The sequence below is a fragment of the Calidris pugnax genome, unplaced genomic scaffold (genome assembly GCF_001431845.1).
Source record: "Calidris pugnax isolate Ruff unplaced genomic scaffold, ASM143184v1 scaffold188, whole genome shotgun sequence".
NCBI lineage: Eukaryota > Metazoa > Chordata > Aves > Charadriiformes > Scolopacidae > Calidris > Calidris pugnax.
Window position 1 is genome coordinate 3168353 of NW_015091257.1, and position 23878 is coordinate 3192230.

At 42.1% G+C, this 23878-nt stretch overlaps 2 protein-coding genes across 2 annotated transcripts in view; one reads left to right on the forward strand and one right to left on the reverse strand.

Annotated features, from left to right (window-relative positions):
- Positions 1-1032: 1032 nt before the first annotated feature.
- Positions 1033-7293, reverse strand: LOC106898738 (gamma-tubulin complex component 5-like). Its single transcript, XM_014960168.1, has 7 exons — positions 7118-7293; positions 4155-4208; positions 3969-4077; positions 2960-3056; positions 2268-2378; positions 1636-1715; positions 1033-1173 (listed from the first exon to the last, which is right to left on the reverse strand). The coding sequence occupies exons 1-7, from the start codon at positions 7276-7278 to the stop codon at positions 1033-1035; spliced, it is 753 nt and encodes a 250-aa protein (XP_014815654.1). The 5' UTR covers positions 7279-7293.
- A 196-nt stretch (positions 7294-7489) lies between these two features.
- Positions 7490-23878, forward strand: part of CHST7 (carbohydrate (N-acetylglucosamine 6-O) sulfotransferase 7) — a 33300-nt gene continuing 16911 nt past the window's right edge. The window contains exon 1 of the mRNA XM_014960169.1: positions 7490-7598. Coding sequence (XP_014815655.1) covers positions 7490-7598 — 109 coding nt within the window. The remainder of the gene's footprint in view (positions 7599-23878) is intronic.

Sequence of the window (23878 nt, forward strand, 5' to 3'; positions counted from 1 at the left end):
CCCGGTGGCAGTTGGGGCCGTGAGGGGCCGGGCGGCACCGGGAGGGCAGTGGGTCTCCAGCCCCGCTCCTGCAGCGGCTTCCTGTCACGGAAATGTCAGCTGTCTTCGGAAACACCCCCATAGAGGCGTGCTTACCCGGGACGAGTGATTACCCGTCCAGATAAGGGCCTGGGGCTGGCTCTGCCTTGCCGAGTTCATTTCCGCAGACCGAGACACAATGCCTGGCATGGCAGGAGGATCAGAAGCCATTCCTTAGAATTACATTATTCTTGGCCATGAGCCAGCCGTGTGCCCTTGTGGCCAAGAAGTCCAACAGTGTCCTCGGGTGCATTAAAAAAAGCATGGCCAGCAGGTTGAGGGAGGTCATCCTCCCCATCACTTCATCACTATGTTTCTTTTAACTATGCATTTAGTACATTACCAAAGAATGATTTTTCTTAAATGTGAAAGCTTTAGCTAATCCCAGGTAGATAGCTACTGCTTATACAACATATGAATATTATGCAGTCTTCTTACCCTAGGTATCCTGTATCCTACAATATTCTATGGAAAAATATACAGCTAGAGTTAATATTCCCTGAATCTATTCCAGATTAAGCCACTAGTGTTTCAATTACATAAAACTATTTCTTTTTTTTTTCAAAAATGTTTCATACCCAGAACAGAGTCAAATGTTTGTCCTCTACCAAATTTTGTTTCTGCATTCTGATACTTAATAATAAAAATTTACATTATATCCATATAACTACATGTTACATTTACTGCATACATTTTCATATCTATAATGGAACATCCGTGTTTGTTTCTACAGAAATAAACAGAGGCCTTCTCCATTACCATCAACAGAAATCAAATCAAACCTTCCATATTGCTTCTTTACTGTTAAAAATAAAACAAGCAGTAATAAGCTGCACCTTAAAACTACAATTGTAAGTCTAAGACGTAACACCTCAATAAAGCATGGTAAATTAAGCCAAGTTAGCTTGCTAAATTTGAATATGTATGACCATACCAGAAGAATTATAGTTTATTCTAACCTTTCCAAGAAACATTAAGCACTGTTTTCTTATTTGGATCTTGATCTTCTAAAGGTGTCCTGTCCACTTGAATACCCGAGTCCTCCCTGCTTAAAGGCTGAGTGTCTTCCTCCTCGTCACTTTCTCCAGACCAATCCTATTAAATGCAACAAAACCCAGTACATTTCAGTACAAGATAATACACAGATCTAGATTCACTTCCTATTGATCTGAGAAGCGGAATACAAACTCTTCTCTTTTTTCTGCCACTGTAAAGTAAATTCAGGACACTAAGGCTAATGTAACTGTCTGCCAGACGCTGGTTTAAGTTATACATAACATTAATAACCAGACAAATGAGAGAACTGGAGAAGATCACAGAACTACCAAAAGTCAGCAGAAGGATCCAGTTTAGTTGCAGGATTAAGTCAGACCACAGTGAAGAACAAAAGCATTTGTATTACTGTTACTCTGCTTGGGTCTGTGTGTATTTCATGGTATTAAGTAAGAAGCGACATATTGGGTAACCCTGTGAGAATCATGCAAAGCACACAAATCAGGTCTCCAACATATTTCAAAACAGCTAATACAGTTTTTTTTACCTTAAGAAATTACTTACTGGTGTATCTACTCCTGGGCCAAAGTAAATTTCTTCTCCTTCCATCAAATACTTTCCCCAATCAAATTCTTCTTCCTTTTCTAAGAGAAATATAAACATAAAAACAGTAAGTATCATGTAATCCAGACGTCCTTTTCCTCTAAAAATATTTTCAAAGCTAAAATTATATTGTTACTCTAAAACAAAAGGCATTCCTTTCCACCTAAGGTTACACCACTGTTCCTTTAACAAGGTTATACACTTTCAGACATGTAAATTGTGACCTATCAACCATGTACATTCCACATTTATTAATTCTCAATTTTGTTGCCTATGCATTCAAAATATGCAACATAGCGTGCCATGAGCACATTTATCTGTGCTGTGTTACACTTCCCTACACTTCAATTTTGGAAAAAACATGCAAGGATGCAACATATCACTTATTGTGACTAGTTCCACTTAGCTCAGTGGAAACATTCTAAATGTATAATTTACATATGGACAAGGATTCTGGACCGTAAACAACATAAAGCAAGAACTGTCTCACTCTCAGAAAAAGACACCACATATCCATGATATGATGTGTAATACTTTAAAAATAACAATCACACTTACAATATATTATACCTTAAACATGAAGCTTACTCAACTGTAATTAGTGTTGTTTGAGATAACCTCTTCATATTCACATTCCTGGAATGGGCTGAAAGTGCATTCAAAACACCGCCGAGGGAATGTGCAGAGATCATTCAAAAAGGAATCTTAAGATGCAAGATTTTCTTTAGGTTAGTCTGAAATATTCTTTCAGTCTACGATACAACACTGTAAACAAATGGGGGATGGTATCCACTCAAACTTAAGCACAAGCCTCATTTTCAGGCACTGAGTGAAACAGTCCTACTTCAGGAAGCAGGCAGCTGGGATCTCCTTCTGAAAACCTTTCCTTAACTACATAGGGAACATAGGAATTTACGTCACCAAAGCTGTTTCAGCAGATCTCCTACTGAGGTACAACACAGAGACTGAGGACAGAAACCCGCTGCCTGTCCTTGAGCATGTAAGCACTGCTGAACAGGTGGACAATGTTAGCAAGTGACAGTGGTACAAATCAAAAAGAGTTCCCAAGGTACTTTGGTGGCTGGAAAACTTAATTAGGCAATGCAACATAAATGGGGGTGGGAAAGATTCGGAGGCTGTTTTAAATGTATGCATCATAAAAAGATAATCAATAAAGCACCTTGAAGTGAAGGAGATAATAAAATGGAGAGGAAAAATGCCCTTCTCAAATTGCATTAGTGGATTGTATCTTTTCTTAGCAAACATAAACATCTTGTAAACTTACCCACTTCTTTTTCTCTTGTTTTTTCCACATAGGTGGTGTTGGATGGAGAATCAGACAAACACAACAGAAGAGACAGTATGGCATAGTGTGTATCTGTCTTTAAAACATATTGGGGATAAAAAAAAAAAAAAAGCAAGTCAATGAATAAAAGATTTTGGTTAGGAACAAACTCAATCTATTATCTGCAGGAATGCTTCACATTAGTTCCCATCACCCAGTCCTGAACTACAAAAAGAACATCTGCAATGTGATACTGAATGCTGTTTGTTTTCTTTTGCCTCTTAATTAGCCAATCAATATACAAACGCTTCAAAATAGCCACAGCATAAAATGCCTCTTGCTGAGCTGATAATCTAAGAATATGGAAAAGTAGCAAGAGGAACTGTGAAGTACTATGAAAGTAAGAAGTCACCAGAGGAACAAGGGATGACGGGTAGCTACATTACTGTCAATGAGGCAGAAGGACACAGGTAATAGGCCTGCAGGCAACCAAGTCTTAGTTCCCTTATTCATATGGTTAATTATTCCAAACAGAGGCCAAAATGAAGTTAGCCAAAACATTTTGCCAAAATCACTAAAATTTAAGATCTGGATTTGGAAATACTAAAACCAAAACGTCCAGATGCATTACTCAAAGTGAAAAAATTGGGCAAGGACTAAAAACTGCTCAGTTAGCCATTGTTTTAGAAAAGATGGGAATCTAGGTACATTTAGATTCTAGCCACAGGATTCATACAATGACCATAAAATATCTCCTCTGCAATGAGAGGACATACTTTAAGTCACAACACTGCATATGCTCAAACCCTGACAGGACAATAAACACATTTCTAAAATAAACGAGGAAATTAAAAAAATATAGCCCTGAAAATCCATGACCTGAACAGCAACTGCAAGCCCACTGCTAAGTCATCTGAAATGTCCAACACAACATTAGAACTGAAGTCCCCATCGTTAGCACAAATGGAAGTGCAGGGAAAAAAGAACAAGGAAATCACAACATACATACCTTTGTTTCTTCAATACTTGGGAGTGGCGAGTTCAGAAATTTTTCTGTTAGTCTTTTCCAGCTTGCTGCTTTTCCAAGGTCAGAATGAACTATCAATTTTTCATGTATTCTAATAACAAAAATAGTATCAAAAATGCTTCAAAAAAGTTAACTAATCCATTATTAATCTATAAGCATAAAACTTACCCTTCTATCGTCCTCTCTACTTTGTGACTGTTCACATCAAGAAAACGGTGAAATCTATGTAAGAAATCTGTATTAGAATATGTTTTAAAAGGAAGCTTGAGTAAAGAAGAAAATAAAGCTGATTCACATATACGAGGACAACATTATTAGTTTAATAATGCATGCTTAATTCAGCAACAGCATTAAACATCCACAAAATTTAATCTCAGTGTCTCTTAGCTCAATAAGGATTTAGTACAATCGACCTTAACCATGGAAAAATGCAGGTTACATTTAACTAGCACTTTAAGATGAATGGAAAATTACTACTGTATTGGCAAACTGCACAATTAAAGTATGCTGTCAGTTAAACCAAATGGAGCAAGGAGATCAAGAACTAGATTGTCAAAGGCATCTGTGTCGAATGTACAAAAATCATCTGGGACTTGCATCACTAGGACAGACAAAATAGACACCCACATGGGAAGGCCTCTAAACCCAAATGAAACTCCTTTATAATAGCAAAGGAGAGTGCCTAAAAGAAAAGAGAGCTTAATCAAAATAACGAAAGGTAGCATGCACTGGGACAAAATAAGAACTTGTGAAAGGTAAAGATGAATTTTGCAGAATAAATTAGAATAAGGTTCTTCAGTTATACAGACAGAAGAAACAGGGAACAGGATATGACAGCAGTGATCACAAGGTCAAGATACTCTACACGTAGGCCCTCAAAACCAACCTAGTATTTTGGCTCAGCTTCCAGCAACAACTGTGCAGAACACAGGGGTAAATCTCTCATGACCACAGACAGAAATGGAAACTGTTGGATCTGAATCGGGAGCAAAATTTAAGCTAAATAGACTGGATTTGGGAAGACAATCTAAAGTCACCTCAATGTCAAAATAATGAACTAAATAATGAACTAAAAAACAAAACTATAAGGCAAGTAGCAAGGATTTTTAATGTTTCACTGGAGGATGAAGGCCTGCCTATATTAAAGAAAAGAAAAAATTATTTTGTTAACTACAGACCAAAATTACAGCTGATTTCAGCTGCATGTAAGACTTTAGAATAAAAGCATCATAAAATGTAGCTAAATGTAGCTGACATTTAGGTTAAGACATATAGCTTATCTCATCTGTTACAGCATATCAGCTTACACAGGAAATCATTACTTCAAATGGAAAATGGTAGTCAGTACAAGAACTGGAAGATATAGAAATTAAAGTTTTAATTAATGACCTTAACCCACACAAGTAAAAACAGTATCAGTTGTTTTAGGCAAGCTGGGCCCATCATGAATAGGACTAGAGTGCTGCATAGCAAAAAATAAATTAATCTGAAAGCTACAGCATAGAAATATCATCAAATCTAACAATACAAACCACAAATTCCACAAACTTGAAACTAAAGAGAGCTTCTGCTACAACTTTAGGTCTCACGGTTTGGAATATGACATTAGTCGATCTCAGATTGAAGTTCCACACACACTTTTTAGACAACAATTCTGGCATAAAAACTCTTCCCAGCCCTCCCTGTCAAAACATGTTGTCAACTCTGCATCATTGTTTCTGTTTTCCTACCATGTTGTTTTAAAACAAACAAACCAAGCCAACAACTCCCCAGTCTAAAAGAGCACACAGCTACATGCAACTGGATGACTGAAACGGGAGAGATGTCACAAAGGGACATGGAAGACAGGGCACATTTACACAGCTCAAGAAACCCTGCTACCATCTCCAACCTGCAGACTCAGAGTAACAGCTATTACAAGCAACTATTTTGACACAGTTACAAAACCAATAAACACAATCCTATGATGCATTACACAAAATATTTCTGGCAAATACAAAGAACATGGTGACAGAAGTTACAAATAAGATACTCCTACGTTTCCCATGAATACAACTAGCCTCCTCAAAATTCAGCAGATACACATGGCAAAACACCATCTGCAGGTCATACCCAGCTCTCCCACACCTCAGACTAACCTTTGCTGTTGGCCAACGGCTATTTGGTTATTATAATAGTCTTATTTGAGCCTACTAATAGGTAGGATTCACAGCCTGATGATGCAATGCATTTATGCTACTTCTCACCCCAACAAATTTATTTAATTTAAGAAATAAGTAGCATTGATTTTAAATGGATTAGGTACTTGCTGCATGAAGTTAAGCAAGTACATAAGACTCCGAAGAGGCAGCAGTTAGTGACAGCATGGGAAACTGGAAATAGATCATGTAAAAACTGGCAGCAGACACTGAAAGGTCAGCTGTCACAACTGAAAAAGCTGTATGTAAAACTTTAGTAAGGATTTTTAGATGGCAGCGCAATAGAATTAATGGCATACAAATAATATATATTACAGGTTAATAAAGACCATGTTTATGACAAGTTGAAATAACAAACACACTATCTACTGCTGCAGATTTATAACCTTTCATACAAGCAGCACAGTATTCTTGGCCAGAAGCTTTGTCTTAATTTTCTGGAGCTTTCATTTATTTGCTCGTTACATGTACTGATTATTTCTTTACTTCCCTCCAACAATCAGAATTACGGAGGGCTAAATGAAGATGTTGCAAGGTACCTTTATATGGATCAGGAGAAAAGCCCTGGAAGAATGAGACTTTAAAGGGATGGAGTGACAGCCACCGGCCCTCTGACAGGGACTCGCAAAGGGCCCCCAGTGCTACCCCAGGCGCCCTGCACGGCAGGACACGGCCCTCCATCAGACTCCAGCAGACAGAAGGCCCCCTCCTTGTTTGCCGGCAAGCAGGGGCAGCGGGTCACAGCCCACCCCCTCTGCCCAGAGGGGAGCCCGGCGCCGGGTGCCGGCCCTGCCGGGGGCTCCTTCCCTCAGCGGCGCCGGTGGGCCCCGGCGGGAGCGGGGCGGAGGGGCCCTCTCGCTCGCTCGCCCCCAGCCCCGTTGCTGAGGGGCACGGCCGCAGCCGCCGAGCTTCTCCCCGGGGGCGGGCGCTGACCTGAAGTTGGACCAAGCGAAATTCAGCGCCGCCTGGAACCTGCCGCCTCCCAGCTCCTCCTCGGGCATGCCGGTCACGCTGCGCACCAAGGCGCGGACGGCCTGTTCCTGCTCCTGCTCGAACCGGCTGCGGTGGCCGGGGGAGGCCAGCGGCGCCGCCATGGCCGCAGATACGGGGACGGGGACGCGGGAGGGGGGGGGTAGAAGGGGCGGGGGTCGACAGCTCCGGGAGGCACCGCGGAGCGTCCCCTCACAGCCGGCGCCGCCGCAGCACTTCTCGCGAGACTTCTATGTGGCTTCTCGCGAGAGCCAGACTCCCGCCGGGGGTCGGGGGGGGGAAGTGAGACGTGCGCACGCGCGGGGCGGGAGGGCGATGGGCGCCTCCCGGCCCGGTGGCAGTTGGGGCCGTGAGGGGCCGGGCGGCACCGGGAGGGCAGTGGGTCTCCAGCCCCGCTCCTGCAGCGGCTTCCTGTCACGGAAATGTCAGCTGTCTTCGGAAACACCCCCATAGAGGCGTGCTTACCCGGGACGAGTGATTACCCGTCCAGATAAGGGCCTGGGGCTGGCTCTGCCTTGCCGAGTTCATTTCCGCAGACCGAGACACAATGCCTGGCATGGCAGGAGGATCAGAAGCCATTCCTTAGAATTACATTATTCTTGGCCATGAGCCAGCCGTGTGCCCTTGTGGCCAAGAAGTCCAACAGTGTCCTCGGGTGCATTAAAAAAAGCATGGCCAGCAGGTTGAGGGAGGTCATCCTCCCCATCTACTCTGCCCTGGTGAGGCCTTGTCTGGAGTACTGTGTCCAGTTCTGGTCTCCCCAGTTCAAGAAGGACAGGGAACTACTGGAAAGAATCCAGTGGATGGCTACAAAGATGACCAATGGACTGGAGCATCTCTCTTATGAGGAAAGGCTGAAAGACCTGGGTCTGTTTAGCCTGGAGAAGACAAAAGGGGATCTCATCAGTGGTTATAAATAGCTAAAGGACAGGTGTCAAGAGGATGGGGCCAGACACTTCCCAGTGGTGCCCAAGTGACAAGACAAGGGGCGACAGGCATGAGCTGGAACACAGGAAATTTCCATCTCAACACAAGGAAAAACTTTATTGTGAGAGTGACAGAGCACTGGAACGGGTTGCCCAGAGAGGCTGTGGAGTCTCCTTCTCTGGAGATATTAAAAACTCACCTGGATGCGTTCCTGTCCAGCCTTCATTGGTGAACCAGCTTTGGCAGGGAGGTTGGACTAGATGATCTCCAGAAGTCCCTTCCAATTCCTTCCGTTTTGTGGTTTCCCAGGCCTTCAGGTATCAATAATGGTAAATATTTCTCACAACACATTTCAGTACTCTTATCAAATTCAGGAGAGAATATCCAGTGTTGTCATCGTTCCCAAATGACAACTTCAGTGTTCCTGTAACATACCTTTGGATACATAATGTTCAGTCTGAATGTAGCAATATGCAGGGCTCTACTGTCTCCTGTACCAAGGAAATGATTTCCAAATATGGCTGCCCTAATAGGTAAGACCCTCTTCACAATAAAAAGGTTTAGTTTTTGGTTTGATTGCATATGCGAGAATATACCATTAGGGCTTTTGTCAGTATTAGAATAACACAGAATTTTATCTCATCCTACCAGTTCAGTCAACTGTTAGTACTTTACTCTTATTTCACCTCTATGTAGTTCAACTTTGTTTCAGACATTATTTATTGTGAGTGGAACACACAATACCCATTATTCAGCCAACTCTAAATTATATCTTGGGGGAGAGAGGGTCTGAACCCGCTCTGTTCTCCCCTCAACCCTAAAAAGCCACATACCACCATCTCTTAACATGGTGCGCAGCTAACACTGAAGCCTCTCCTAGTCCTCAAATTCTACCTATAAATTCTACCCAGCCACCAGAAAATGAAAATTCAAGCCAAGTTACAATGCTCCAGCCTGAACAAAGTGCATTACATGCTAATTTTTTCAGTCTTCTCACAGTTAACACAGACTGCTGCTTTTTGTTTGTTAGTAGGGGACGTAAATGCTGTCCTTGTCTTTCTCTTCTCCACCACTGAGAGAACAAACTGGGGATGCTGTTTTCTACTTGAGCTTCCCCACAAGTCAAACTTTAAAAAGCAACCGTAAAAATCACCGGCAACAGTAATAGCCATCATTTTGTCAGCAGTGCTGCAGCTGCTTCTGTTCCCAAAAGGAACAGAGAACAAATTCTCCCTAAAACGAATTCAGGGATTCACACAGGGATTTTCCCCAAGGGCTCCGTGCCTCACATCACACCAGCCATCCTATGACCCTTTTCAGTCACACTGGTTTTGCACCTATGATTTAAGAGGCTGCATTTCAGCATCTCTCCAAGACCACCCTGCACCAACAGGTCCAGCTGACACCCGGCAGGTGTGTTCCTCCCTGACCAAACCTCTGCTGCTGCACAGCTGGGCAAACCGCCGTTAGTGGACATTTGGCACACAATACACAAATGTGCATGTCAGCAGTGGTGGAAGAAACCAGTTTTGTCCAAGCTCCATGTCAAATGTTTGCCATCATGCTGCTGAACACCTTAAAATGCCTTTGTGCCTCCATATGGCTTTATGGGGCAGCAAGGACAGCAGCCTGGCCATGAACTTCCTTCTAGAAAGAAACTAATCAAATCAATGGAAAATGTTATTACTGACTGATTCCTGTAACAGCCCCTGCTTTGCTGCAGTTGTCATATCCTTTGTTTTTAGGCTTTGTCTTGCTTGATCTCATCAACGAATATAGGACTTTAACCCGCCTGGCCAAAATTTTATTACTGCTTTTCTCCATAAAAAATGATTTATATTGGCACAATGAAAGGAGTAGCCAATAGATCAGGAGGAGCGGCAGAAAAAAGACCTCAAAAATGTCCTTTTAAAGTTAAAATATACTTAATGTACCAATATAATGTGAAGAATTATGCAAAAATATAGTAGTATAATTTCATAATCCTAATAATTATAAAATAACATTTAAATTCTCCTAAGTTATAGTGTATTATGTTTTTACCCAGGTAGGCTAAATCTTACCTTAAGGTTCAGATGCAGAACTGCAAGGAAGTGATGGCCTCAGTGCACTTGCGGGCAGGATGCTCAGCATGAACATGAGCTCAGAGGGGCTCTGCTCCAGAGCCATTTTTATAAAGCCTTAAATTACTAAACGTTCCAAGGAGAAGTCTATAAAACTTTACTGGTTTTCCTACATCCCCTCTGACATTGTATGTGTTTCCTGCTTTAGATTAGCAGCAGTCTTTTTGGTTGGCTGAGCCAAACAATGTTTTGAGCCATAATTTGTTATCCTGGATGTTAACTGAAGGTCTACGCTGTCAGTAGACACTGCAATGATATGTAAGAGTAGTAATTGGTAGTTGGAATCTGTGAATGGCATTTAAACAAAATCATTAGATAGTAGAGTTTCAGGTGTACTTTATGTAATGTAACTGTGGTTATCATTTAACTGCTACATATTTAAGCATACCTGTGCTATTGCTTCAATCGCTGTTCAGAGGGGAAGTTCCAGGCTTTGCAGCATGAGAGGAGTACGTGTGTATCACCTGTGCCCTTTGTAACAGCCACCCATTTTTAGCACCCCACCAGAAGAAGAAAAAAAGTATTTTTGCAGCGAGAAGAATTTCAGACCTTAGCAGCTGCCTCGTGACACGCTGAGTACCATGAAACATGGACTTTAATGACAGCGCTGTCTGAAAGGTTTCCTGCTTCCCGGCTGCCCCATACAAGTCCATTTCCCCTCACACCACACCCTCTGCTCTGCTGTTCGTGGAGCAACAGAGTGAACCATATCTGGGCATTGATCCTGGTGAAAAATAGTCTTGCTTCTGTTTTGCCAGGAGTTTTAACCCAGGTCAATTCACTCATCCATTCCCTTAGGGGCATCAAGAAGTGAGGGAATAACTACATACCCCAAAGCCCCCAGGCAATGACAGTACACCATCCGTGGCTGCTGAATCAGAAATCTGGGGCTGGTTTTCAAAACAGGATACACGGGCTGGGACAAATGTATAACATATGTGCTGCCTCAGTCATAAAGAGCTTTAATAATACAAATGTTTTTTATTTTTTTTTCTCCCTCATCATAAGCCTCATTTCTATTTTCATTTTGCCAATTTACAGTAGCAAGGCTTGGTATTTGGTTTCAGCTGGTGGAGGAAACACTGGGCAGGGAGAAGGCATGAAGGCCCTCTCTCAAAGTAGATTTACACTTCTTTTTTTTCAAATAAGATTTAATGCTAGGAAGCTTCATAGTTTACCTTATATTCCTTGATTTTCATGAGGTAACCATCACTTTCCACCCAGCTGTCCTTCCAGGTCACCTTGCAATGAATTAGATGTATTTCAACTGAGATCTCCCTTGCTCATAGGATTAGGTCGTGTTTGGGAGATGTGTCCCTCTCTCTGTGTTGTATAAACACCTGTGTCCAGTCACATACTGGAGGAGGAATTACAATGCATTGCTGAACTGCGTGTCCTTTAGAGAAACTTGTCTGAGCAGGCAATCTCTCCCCTGCTCCTCAACCCCAATTGATGAGCCAATTTGCCAAGCAGGATTCAAAGGCAGGAGAAGGAATGCATGAGATGAAACATGTCAGGCTGTACTGGAGCATTAGATAAGCCAGCTCCGTGAGGTTCATGCCCCGTGCATGAGACTAGTCAGGTCTCCCTTCACTTCCATCTGTCACCTCTGTTACCAGCAAAGTATAGGATAAATTCCACAGGACTGGTGGACAGTATATTTAAAATACATAGAATCATAGAATTTCCCAGGCCGGAAGGGACCTCCAAGGGTCATCTAGTCCGACCTCCCCACAGTCAGCAGGGACACCCCCAACTAGACCAGGCTGCCCAGGGCCTCGTCGAGCCTCTCCTTGAATATCTCCAGGGATGGGGCCTCAACCACCTCCCTGGGCAACCTGTTCCAGTGCTCCACCACCCTCACAGTAAAGAACCCCCTTCTAATCTCCAATCTAAATCTGTTCCCCTCCAGCTTGAAGCCATTTCCCCTCGTCCTGTCACTACAGGCCTTTCTAAACAGGCTCTCCCCAGCCTTCCTGTAGGCTCCCTTCAGGTACTGGAAGGCTGCTATTAGGTCTCCCCGGAGCCTCCTCTTCTCCAGGCTGAACAACCCCAGCTCCCTCAGCCTGTCCTCATAGCAGAGGTGCTCCATCCCCCTGATCATCCTTGTGGCCCTCCTCTGGACCCTCTCCATCAGGTCTATATCCTTCTTATATTGAGGGCTCCAGACCTGCACACAATACTCCAGGTGAGGTCTCACCAGAGCAGAGTAAAGTGGCAGAATCACCTCTCTGGACCTGCTGGCAATGCTTCTTTTGATGCAGCCCAGGATGCGATTGGCCTTCTGGGCTGCAGCTGCACACTGCCTGCTCATGTCCAGCTTCTCGTCCACCAGAACCCCCAAGTCCCTTTCCTCAGGGCTGCTTTCCAATACCTCACCCCCTAGTTTGTATTGGTGGCGAGGATTGTTCCGGCCCAGGTGCAGAACCTTGCACCTGGGCCCACCTCTCCAGCCTGTCCAGGTCCTTTTGGATGACATCCCATCCCTCTGGTGTATCGACAACACCACACAGCTTGGTATCATCCGCAAACATTTCAGCTGGTCTGCTGGCCACGTCACGTTCTTAGAGGGACACTCCACTGATCCCCCAAGATGCTTTGTGGCTGCAACCCTCCTGTCTCCTATTACCTCAGGGGCTCTTGGTCCAGTTACAGTGTTTAGAGAAGTACTTAAGAGTTTAGGGTGGGTATTATTTTTTTTTTTTCATTTTCAGTGTAGCTGTAGAAAAAATTCCTTAATAATTAGATGGAGGGGGTTACAGAAAACCATAATTTATCATAAATATGTTGTAGTTATACTTATCTTTAAAACTAACTTCAGGATGTATGAGACTAGTGTGAATTCTGAGCTACCAGTAGAGTAAGATGTGCCTTTATGGTCATGCAAAAATCAATCCAGGGGACTGAATAATGGAGGAAGCTATAAGCTCATGATTTACACCAGAAGTTACATCAAAATACCTCAGAAAAGTGACAGGAAGATGATGTAGCTGATCTTTGTCCTTAACAGGAAGGAGTTTATCTGATAACTTTCTACTACAATAGTTTTTGAGGTGCACCATAACTTCTTACTCTCAATCTCGTGGAGTTTCAAAACAGAATATAATGTAGGATGGATTTCAAAAACTGCTGAAATTGACTTAAGGTCTGCAATTTGTTGTGGTTGCACTTCCTGTTAGTTGAATGTATGTTTAAATAGACAATTTGTGGCCTTAGTTAAGAGTATCATTAATTGCAGATCCAACAGATTTTTGTGCAAAGCCGATAAAGATTTGATGTAGTCCTAAAGGAAAAAGAGGATAGAGGAATGCAGATAAAGAAACTATAAGCTGACTAACTGAAAAGAAGACAGTAGAACAGGAGGAGTAATTTGAGGAATTTGCTATTGTATTAATGTCCTGCTTAAAAATTAGGATTTTAAATTTACACTCAAGTCATTTATTTACTGAAATGGAATGCTGGTCTTCTAATTACATACCTTTATCATCAGCTTCAGCAAAGATCATTGCACAGTTCTGATGCACCTAACACATTATTTTTACCACAGAGTAGAATATTAGGTAAAATTCTGACTATGTAATTTATGATTACAGACCTTGAAGGACAGGGTGGGCCAGCAGCCACCCTTCAGGTATGCATATTCCTGAAATCTTACAGACTTGTAAAGTTTTCTTTATAAAGCCACAAAAAAATACCTTCAAACATATATGACATAATGGATAAAGAAAGATAGAAAGCAGATACTGGGCTTATTTGAGACCTTAAGGGATGCAGCCAGCAAGCAGAGAACAATAAAAACCAGAAGAGCTGGGCAGGAGACTTCAAAAAATCCCTTTTTTTAAAAAAACAAAGAGTGATGTTTAGTACAGTTTAGTACCGTAGATCTGTACAGTTTGGTACAGATTCCCCCACGCAATTAGTGGTAGCGCTGTAATACAATGTGCTGTTTGGTTTTATGGAAGACTTAAAATTGTGTTGTATCCCAGGTCACCACCTCACTCTCAACAGCAAATAATTAGAATATTGAGATATCTCTAGTGTTATTGAATAGTAATTTTAACACTCAAGTTGTAGCTTAATGAAACTTGATCCATGGAAAACCTCTTTGCTGAGATAATGATGCTTTACTCTGAATTTTTACTTGGATATAATGCATTTTCTTTCAGTAATATAATCCTAAAAGGTCAGTGTGGTTGCCCTGGGGCCCAGGTTTTCTTGCTGTTATGGTTTGCAAAAACGCATAACAATTTATTGTTGTTTAGACAATTATTCTATCAATTTATTGTTATTTACACAATTATTCTATCACCCAATGACCCCTCCCCACCTGGAAAGGGGAATTGGGGAACACAAAGAACCACGAAGGTTGAAATGTAAATCGATTTAATAGACTAAAACTAAATAATTAACAATAATACTAAAGAACCAGTATTAATCCTGATCCTGATACAAGATATACAAGAATTATACTCGGCCAATTCTATCAGGAGGAAGCTGTGCACTTCCAGCAGGGACAGCAAATGGCGGACACTGCGAGTGCAGTGGAGGAAGGGAAGGCCTTAGGGGTCTGGCACCGGGACAAGGAGTTGTCTGGACCCACCACCATCAAAGGAGAGAGAGCTACACAGCAAACTTTTCTAATTTATATGGAATATGATGTTCATGGTATGAAATAACCCTGTTGGCCAGCCTGGGTCAAATGCTCAGCCCTTGGTCCTCCTTGTCCCTGCACCTGGCAAGTCTCGAAAACACTAACCTTGAATCCCACAGAGCCTGGCTGGCTTTAAAGTAAATATTTTCATGAATTCAGACACTAGAGTCTTCTAAAAGTGCAGTTTTCCCCAGCATTAGAAGAAAAGTTAGTCCTGTGTCTCTCAACCCAGAACACTTACGTGTTTGTGGATTAGGCTGAGGAACTGTTCTCTCAGTCTTCTGTTGGAACTGTGCTTCACCTTTACGAATGCTAGCAAGTGCTTTAGTTTGTGGAGCCCGTCACAACCATTTATATTCTGTTTCTGCTTTCTTCCCTTTTCCCACCCGTTAAAGCCTTCAAACTTTCTTAGGCAGTTTTGCCATATGCTGCTTTTCGTTTTGCTAAAAAATGTAGATGCTTTCTTCTTTTATTGTACCCTTTCCAACTAAAAATATTTTGCTCCTCTAGAACTGTCTTCATTTTTCTTTTCATTGTAAATGCACTGGCTGAAGTTTCCACCCGTGACAGATCCTTCTGGGAGCATGTTGTTATTCTGGTCTTATATGCAGAAATGTTACAACTTGTGTAGTGGTATGATTGCTTGGTTTTTGTCAGCTGCACTGATGTGCAATCACTTTATCTGTAGAGAAACAAGAATGTGAAAACAGCTTTCTTCCCTCATAAAGACATACCTTGTATCTGGGCTTTTGAGACCATCTAAATCTTCTCAGATTAAAATGCAGGTTTCACTTGTTTACAAAGTGACCTGGCCATATAAACTTGCACTTCTTTAATCTATGAAATAGTGGAGCATCTAACTTTCAGAATCTCTTTCTCAAAAGTTTAAGTCATGTATTGGCTTGGTAGATGAGAGGAGAGCAGTGGATATTGTCTACCTGGGCTTCAGTGAGACTTTGAAGACTGTCTCCTGTAAGATCCCCATAGAAAAATTTTTGAAGTATGGGCTGGATGAGCAGACAGTGAGGTGGGTTGAAAACTAGCTGAACAGCCGGGGCCCAAAGGGTGGTCATCAGCAGCAGAAAGTCTAGTTGGAAACCAGTGAGTAGCGGTGTACCCCAGCGATCAATACTGAGTCCAGTCCTGTTTGACATCTTCATTACTGATCTGGATGATGGGGAAGTGTACCCTCAGCAAGTTTGCTGATGCCACAAAACAGGGAGCAATGGCTGATATCCTAGGGGGTCCTGCTACTATCCAGAGGTCATGCTGCTATCCTCAACAGGCTGTAGAAATGTGCTGACAGGAACCTCATGAGATTCAACAAGTTCAAAGTCCTGTACTTGAGGGAGAACAACCTCATGCACCAGCACGTGCTGGGGGTAACTCAGTTGGAAAGCAGCTTGGCAGAAAAGAACCTGGGAGTCCTGGTGCACACCAAGTTGAACGTGAACCACCAATGTGCCCTTGCCATGAAGAAGGTTAATGGGTGTCCTGCGCTGCATTAGGAGGAGTGTTGCCAGCAGGCTGAGGGAGGTGATCCTTCCCCTCTACTCAGCACTGGTGAGCCCACACCTGGAGTGCCAAGTCCAATGCTGGCGTCCTCAATATGAGAGACATGGATACATTGGAGAGTCCAATGAAGTTTCACAAAGATGATTAAGGGATTGGAGCCTCTCCCCTATGAAGGCTGAGAGAGCTGGGACTGTTTAGAAGAGAAGACTCAGGGGGATCTTATTAATGTGTGTAAGTACCTGATGAAGGGAGTAAAGTAGATGGAGCCAGGTTCTACTCAGTGGTGCCCAGGATCAGAGCAGCAGGCACAAACTGAAACAGAAGACGTTCCTGCTGAAAATCAGGAAACACTTTTTTACTGTGACAGTGACCGAGCACTGGCACAGGCTGCCCAGGGAGGTTGTGGAGTCTCCATCCTTGGAGATACTCAGAAGCCGTTTAAACACGATCCTGGGCAAACAGCTCTAGGTGGCCCTGCTTGAGCAGGGGAGTTGGACCAGATGACCTCCAGAGGTGTCTTCTGAAACTCAGCTACCCTGTGATTCTGTACCCATTGTAGTCTCCGACCACCACTGGTCATGGACCTGTTCCTATCTTCTAGTACTACTCTATGTTTACTAGACCTTTTCCACATGACCACAAGTATTACTTTCACTGCTAGAACTGCAGCACAGTGACGACATGGTAGAGAATGTCCAGTCATTCACCTGGGAAGAAAAGATCTCCAGAGAGAGATCTGCATAGCTCTGTGATCCTAATAGTTTACATTAACTGGCACACTCATATCATGTGCTTAACCACGGTTTCTCACATGTTGTACCAGTCAAATGAAAAGCACGTGCTTGCTCTTAGACCTGCATGCTCTGCATTTAAGAAGAATCGAATACAAGTGAAGGCAAATGATAAAAGGGCTGGGATTTGATACTGTAGTGCTAGTGAGCGCTCCCTGTCCTATTTGAAATAAGTGAGCAGCATTGGTTCTGGCACCCAAACACACCTCAATCACCCAAATTAATTTGGGCTTGTCCTTGAGTGGAAAATTTCTAATGAACATATAGCAAATGACATAATTGCTATACAATAGGCTGAGTTGTCGGGGAAAAAAAATGTTTATGAGATCACTGGTAATTTAATATGATTACAAGATAGATTAAACAAGTTGAAATAATTTGAAGTAACCTTTATTCTTCATTTGAAAGAGTTGCAAGAAATGTACAAGTTAATTTATCTGAGCTGGCAGCAGAGATTAAGGCAGCCTTCTTACCTGAAATACGGGTAATATCCCTGCCTAAAAGAAAGAAAAATGACAGCTGCTCAGAAGTTTCTCAGGAATTACCACGGGCTTTCTAAGAACTGTTTTGATCCAGTGGCATCTGGAAGGATGAGAGATAGTCCAGATGGTGAAAGAGGTAGGCAGACCTCAGAGCAGTCTAAACAAATTTAGCAGTATGATCCTGAAAAGAGGAATTTGTGGGGTGCTTGGTGAGAAGGAGCTTGGTGATGAAAACTGTGTCAATCTTTCTGATTCTCTGTATGTTCAAAAAAGCAGAATTCTACATTCTTTTTAGTACAGAGAACTGGCTGGAGATGAGAATCCTTCATGATTTTTCATTTTAAAATCAACTAATCTGCACCGAATCACACACTTATATACCACACAAACCTTTTGTATTAGTGGGGATGAAATCTCTGCCTGCATGCCATTTAATCCCACAATTTGTGCAGGTAGCACATCACTATAGAAAAAGAAGTGTTTGCATTAGATCATGACTGCAGTTTTACCGACAAATTAGCATTTGCTTCATGCCTTACAATATATCTGGCTTACACATTTTGCTGAGCTTAGCAAATACATCCCTTTGGACTTGCTGAGCAAGCATGAATCATATAAATTATGAAGGTTTTAATAGCCCTTTTATCCAGGTGATCGTGGAACTAGGAATCTTCATCCAGCTGATCTATGTCTGAGATACCGCAAGTGTTTAAATTTGGGAAGGGGAGGCAGGGAATGTTTACCAAGTTCCTTAGATGATTTTCCGTGAGAGTTATGGGTCTAACCAGAGTTTACCCACCATGACCTGCTCACACAGCATTCCCAAAAAGGCACAATCAAGGAGTGAGGATTTGGGAATGGGTAAAAGTGGGGTTTTTTAGGCAGGTCATTCCCAAGTGATAAACCCCAGGCACCACTGTTGTTAGGGAGGCTGCAATATTTTCATCCTCACCCAACACCTCTATGCTCAGAGGATGTCCCATGGCATAAAGCAAGTCTTGCTGCTGAAGGAAATACTGGGAGCCAAGCTGGCCTCAGCAAGAGATCAGCTTCATCTGAAGAATGTAATGGCTTTTTGCCAAAACGCAGAAGAAAGCCAGGTCCTGAAAAGTCCTGTAAGCCACATCAGTAATGAAAATTGAATTGAAGAATGTGAGATTAATGAGGGAAACTGGTTAAATGTCTGGTAAATTAGAGAGCTTTTAATATCCTTAAAATTACTATTAGAAGGCGGCCCAGTTCCAGCAAATTATACATCAGAACAAAAATCACCGTTGTCCACTTGCAGACTTTCTGTGACAGAAATCTGGCAGCACTGTTTCAGAAGCAAGCACTGACTCAGGGAGAACCCTTCCATGAAAGAACTGCTCAGGTTTATTTCTACATCAGAATTAAATATCAAGTATACAGCACTGAAAACCTATTTTAAAAACAGAAAATGAAGGTTCTTGTTATAACTTGCTACAGCATGTGTTCCTTGAGGTCTTTAGGGATGATATCTAGGTAGCAATTTTAATGCAAAATAACAATGATGGTTTGTTTAAAATCTTGGGCATATTTGGACTGGTTCTGAGTATAATCAAAATGGTGAATGATTAAGTAAAATTTTGCTGTGCAAATACACTGTTGGTTCACAGAGCTGTACTTCCAGATACATAAAATGCCATGAAACTCTCCAGAGTGTGCTGCAAAAGACATTTCTGGAAAATCTAAAAATTATAGGCAAATGTACATGCCCTGTTGACTAGTGAACATGGTCATGACACTAGCATGTTACTGGGAGCTCATTTAAATGGAGAGGGCCAATATACATCTCTCCAGTAGCCCACCAGTAAAAGACAGAAACACTCCATGTTTCAGCTGTAACTAAAGAGCTGCTTCGGTTTCATAACAGCAGCTGTGAAAAGCAAAACATGCAAAAACATGAGAGAACTTCTTATAAAGTGGGGAGAATAACAGCAACAGCAAAACAGCTTAACAGGAAGCAGCAGAAGAAAGAAGACTAAAGCTTCACGAATGCATGGTAAAGAGCTAAAGGGACAAGCAGGCCCCAAAGAATATCCTGAGCTCTGTATAGAGCAGCTAAGCAGGCCACCAGGAAAGAATATAGGCTGCTTGCCACTTTCTACTGGTCTTATATAGAAGATGCAGAGACATACAGGCTGGCTTCGTGCATGTCTTACTCTGGTACTAGACAGTAGAAATGCATCTATGCTGCTTTTGGCATCAAAGTCCAGAGCCAACATAAACACTTTCTCATGACTCTGAAGCCAAGAGACAATAATAGCCTGAACCTGTCAGGTTCAAATAGATTTCTACACCTAGCTCATGCAGGTGTTTCTAGACCACACTCCAGCTGCAATAAGGAGCCTGGCAATACAACACTGAAGTGCTTCTTCATAGAGCTGACACACGTGAGTTGATGATGCCCTTCCATTTACAGACTGTCTTCATATGGTTTAAGGCAGTGAGCTCTGCACAGCAGCTTAGGTACTGGTAGGACTTAGCAGCTTGGACACAAGCTGTACTCACAGTGTGGCACCTATCACTGACAAGCTTTTCAGTATTATTTCTGCACTAATAGCCATGAAGAAGGAAACTATAGCAAGTAGCTGGATTTCTTAATTATTATGAATGCCCCGATCTGTTAAAAATATTACTCAGTGCAAAATAAATCTGTTCTTCAATAAAAGAAACCAAAGTGTATTGCTACATTCATTCCAAAACACCTGAATGCATAGAGAAATATTACAGGAAGAAAATAGTTTTACTTGTCTGCATAGGCAATGAGCAATTAGTGTCTAATAAATACAGAACATCCCGGAAAGACACGCTTTCAGTGCAGACCTTATAGTTTCTGGTGAGGGCACACAGAAAAACACCAGGCTGACTAATAAAAAGATTGACTTATTCCAGGGTAAATGCTCCTAGGAAATCCTCAGAGAAGGATCTTCTCACAACATCAAGAATTCTATCTAGGTCAAGCCCACATCAGCATCAAGCGCAGCAAGACGATTGACAGACAAATTTAGGACACCATCAACATGACTTCCATAACAAGTGATAATATGGATGCCATCTGGAAATCACAGAAAAGGAGTTGGATGTGGATGAGCTGTGGATTCTGTCAGAGTTTATCTCTATTTTTTTCCAGCTATTTTTTGTGCAAGTTCCTGACTGTGATTATTTTTACATAATAAAAATTCTCTTGCTCATACACAGTCTTAGCATGGGGAAGTTCTGAGGGTTAAAAGCAAATGTTTGGTTCTGCAAGGCTTCAGGGAAAGGGTTTAAGCTGGCTGGCTTTGCTGTCATTTGTCATGATGCATCTTAACAATTTTGATATGCCTTGTTTGCTGTTATAAACAGCAGAAAAACAGTAGAAGGATTGTGGGTTCCAGAGCATATTGTATGTTGTTCTTATGTTCAGGTATACATTAGTAACTTGTACTCCTGTAGGTCCCACAAGCCATCAAAGTATTTAACTTGTCTGAAGAGAAGTCGTTCCTGCCCTGCCTGGTCACATATGCATGAACTTCCTTCTGAGGCTGGAACGCCTGCGTATTCTCATTGGACTTCATTCTGCTTTAATCTGCCTAATCCTTTTAAGGAAGAGCACCTCACTTTACCACCTCCAAATTCTTACAAGCCCCTTCAAACGTGCGCATTTTGTCAGCAAAAATAGGATCCTGCAAGCTATAGCTGGGGCAATCCCCAAGTTATCATGATTACTCTTTGTCTAAAGCTATATTTCTTGTTAGCACTGGTACAGTCATAAAATAAGTAGCTGTTGAGGCCTGCAATATAGAAAATTCATATGCTTTGATTCAGCTCTTGAATAATCTCTTTGTGAAAAGGGATGCATTTGCACTAGGTAAGTGCACTGTCTATAGATAAGTTGATACTAAGATAAGTTGATACTACAGACCCTCCAAAGCGCCATGGCAGATACAAGCTAATGCTGTCTGAGAAGATGTTTCACAAACTGTGGAGTCATAAATTAATACCCTGTTTAAAACAGAAGTGTCATGACCATGGCATACAGGATGTCTCCAGAAGTGCATTTATATTCAGCTGAATGGGCAGCATGATGAGAAATGTGTTGGAAGAGCTTTGCTGTGAACAGCAGGTTGTAGCAGGGGGGATAGTGCCAGGGCAACACAGCTTGTCAAGGAAATCAGCTCCTGGCTCCAACCAGCCACAGACGTGTCCCAGCAGCTCCTAGCTGAACAAAACATGGAGAGGACTTTGGGAATCGCCCCAAACACAGATAGCCAATAAAGTTTGTGGTTGCTCTGTTGCTTTTTTGTTCATGTTCTGAATCTACTTGCCACTTTCTTAATTTAATTTACTTTTCATCTGGCAAATGTCACCTTGTTTGGAAAACACTTTCAGCATGACCTGAGTTCAGGTGGCCTGACTTCAGGGAAAAGCAATATAACAAACTTTCACTAAATTGCACCTATGGTATTAAGCCACACGTGCTTAAAATCCTGCTACCTTCTGGAACAAAGCAGTGCAAGGAGAAATTGTGAAAAAAGAATAAGAGTTTCCTTCTAAGCAAGTCAAACTAGGAGAGAAGGAGAGAAGGCAGCCTAATTCTGGCTAAATAAAAGTTGAAATGTCCAAAAAAAAAATAGTGAAAAACTGTAACAAAGAACAAGAAAATCAGTCAGCAATGCCATGAGGTTGTTGACCAAGAAGCAGATGGCAATAAATTGTGGCAGCTCCCAAGAATCATGGAACTAAGATAAGGAAGCTCAACACTGAGACAGAAGATGATCCGATATCCGATGGCAGATGTAACTTCTTTCATGTTACTAGAACTCAAAGAAGCTCTTATGAAAAAAGATCAACTTGGTCACTTTAGATTTTAATCAAATGCTCAAATTGTATTCTTGTGTCTAAAACACTGTGAATTTAATACTATAATAACAGAAGAAAAACTAAAAAACAAGGAGAGGCTGAGGAGTGCTTCACCTTAGTAAAGGTGGGTCTCCAAAGTAAACGAGCAGTAGCCCAACTCAGTGCTGCACAAGCTGAGATGTCCATCTCTCATATCACATCTGCTCTCCATGTAGGCAGGAGTCAGAGAAAGCCTGCCTTGGGGCAGAAAGAGGATCTTGCATCTTCCAGTCTCAGGGTGTCAACCCTGTGGGACACCCAGAAACACTGGAAACTTCCTCACATGCACAGGAAATATGCAGAAAGACATTTGGGAAAGAGAGAGCAGATTGTTAGAGAAAGCTGCCAGAAAGCAATTACTCGGTTAAGTGCACAAGCTGTGCCTGGGATGGGGATATCACTCGTTGTGTTTAGCAAATTAAGTTCTTTTAAGGAAATACAAGTAGAAACAGATTGCTCTTACTTAAAGGGTGGTGAAAAAGGAAGAAGCACTGGACTCTGTTCTTCATCAGTCAGAAAAAAAGTGACTTAGCTGGAAGAGGCAAATGAATTTTTGAAGGTATGTCTGAGTGTAAGTAGGAAAGGACATGCCTAAGTGTGATAGTGTTCCATTTCTACTTTGCCCACCAAAAGATTTCTTGGACTATGTTGTGTTTGTCCTGTTTGATCTGTACAGTCAATATGCAGAGGCCCTTTTGATTTCTTTAATGACTCCTAGTAAGCACACACTGGATGTGAAAATGCACAGGGAAAGTCTACCTTCATCACTCAGTTGGAATTTCAATACACTTATAAGATGTGAACTAATTCAGACAGGACAATGCAGATTCGACCCAGTCCTCATCGGTGAAGTTTTCAAGTTCAGCAGCAAGGAGGAAGACCACAAAGAGTGTCTAGAGCTATGTCAAGAGACTTTAAAAGCTGAATTAAAAAATGAGAGACAAGGCTAAGTCTGTTGATTTGATATTCCCAGCAGAGACATCTGCTTTGTCACTGGGATCTCTTTGGAGAGCAACAGATGTTTCTGGGCATGACTCATCCCCCTTGAATACTGATATTTGTATAGATTAAACAGTCTGCACCTTGAATTTGCCACTTTCTCTCCACTGACTGTAAAGAGTTGGCAGGGTGATCAGCTCAGCTGTAAATGCTTCCAACATAGATGTATAAAACCAAGCCAGAAGAAGTGGGCATTGGCCAGATGACCTCTAGAGGCCCCTTCCAGCCTCAACCATCCTGTGATTCTGCAAAGCCCAGGCAAAGTGATGACATATAAAATCGGAGCAGCCAAAGGCGGCTGCCCCTCAAGG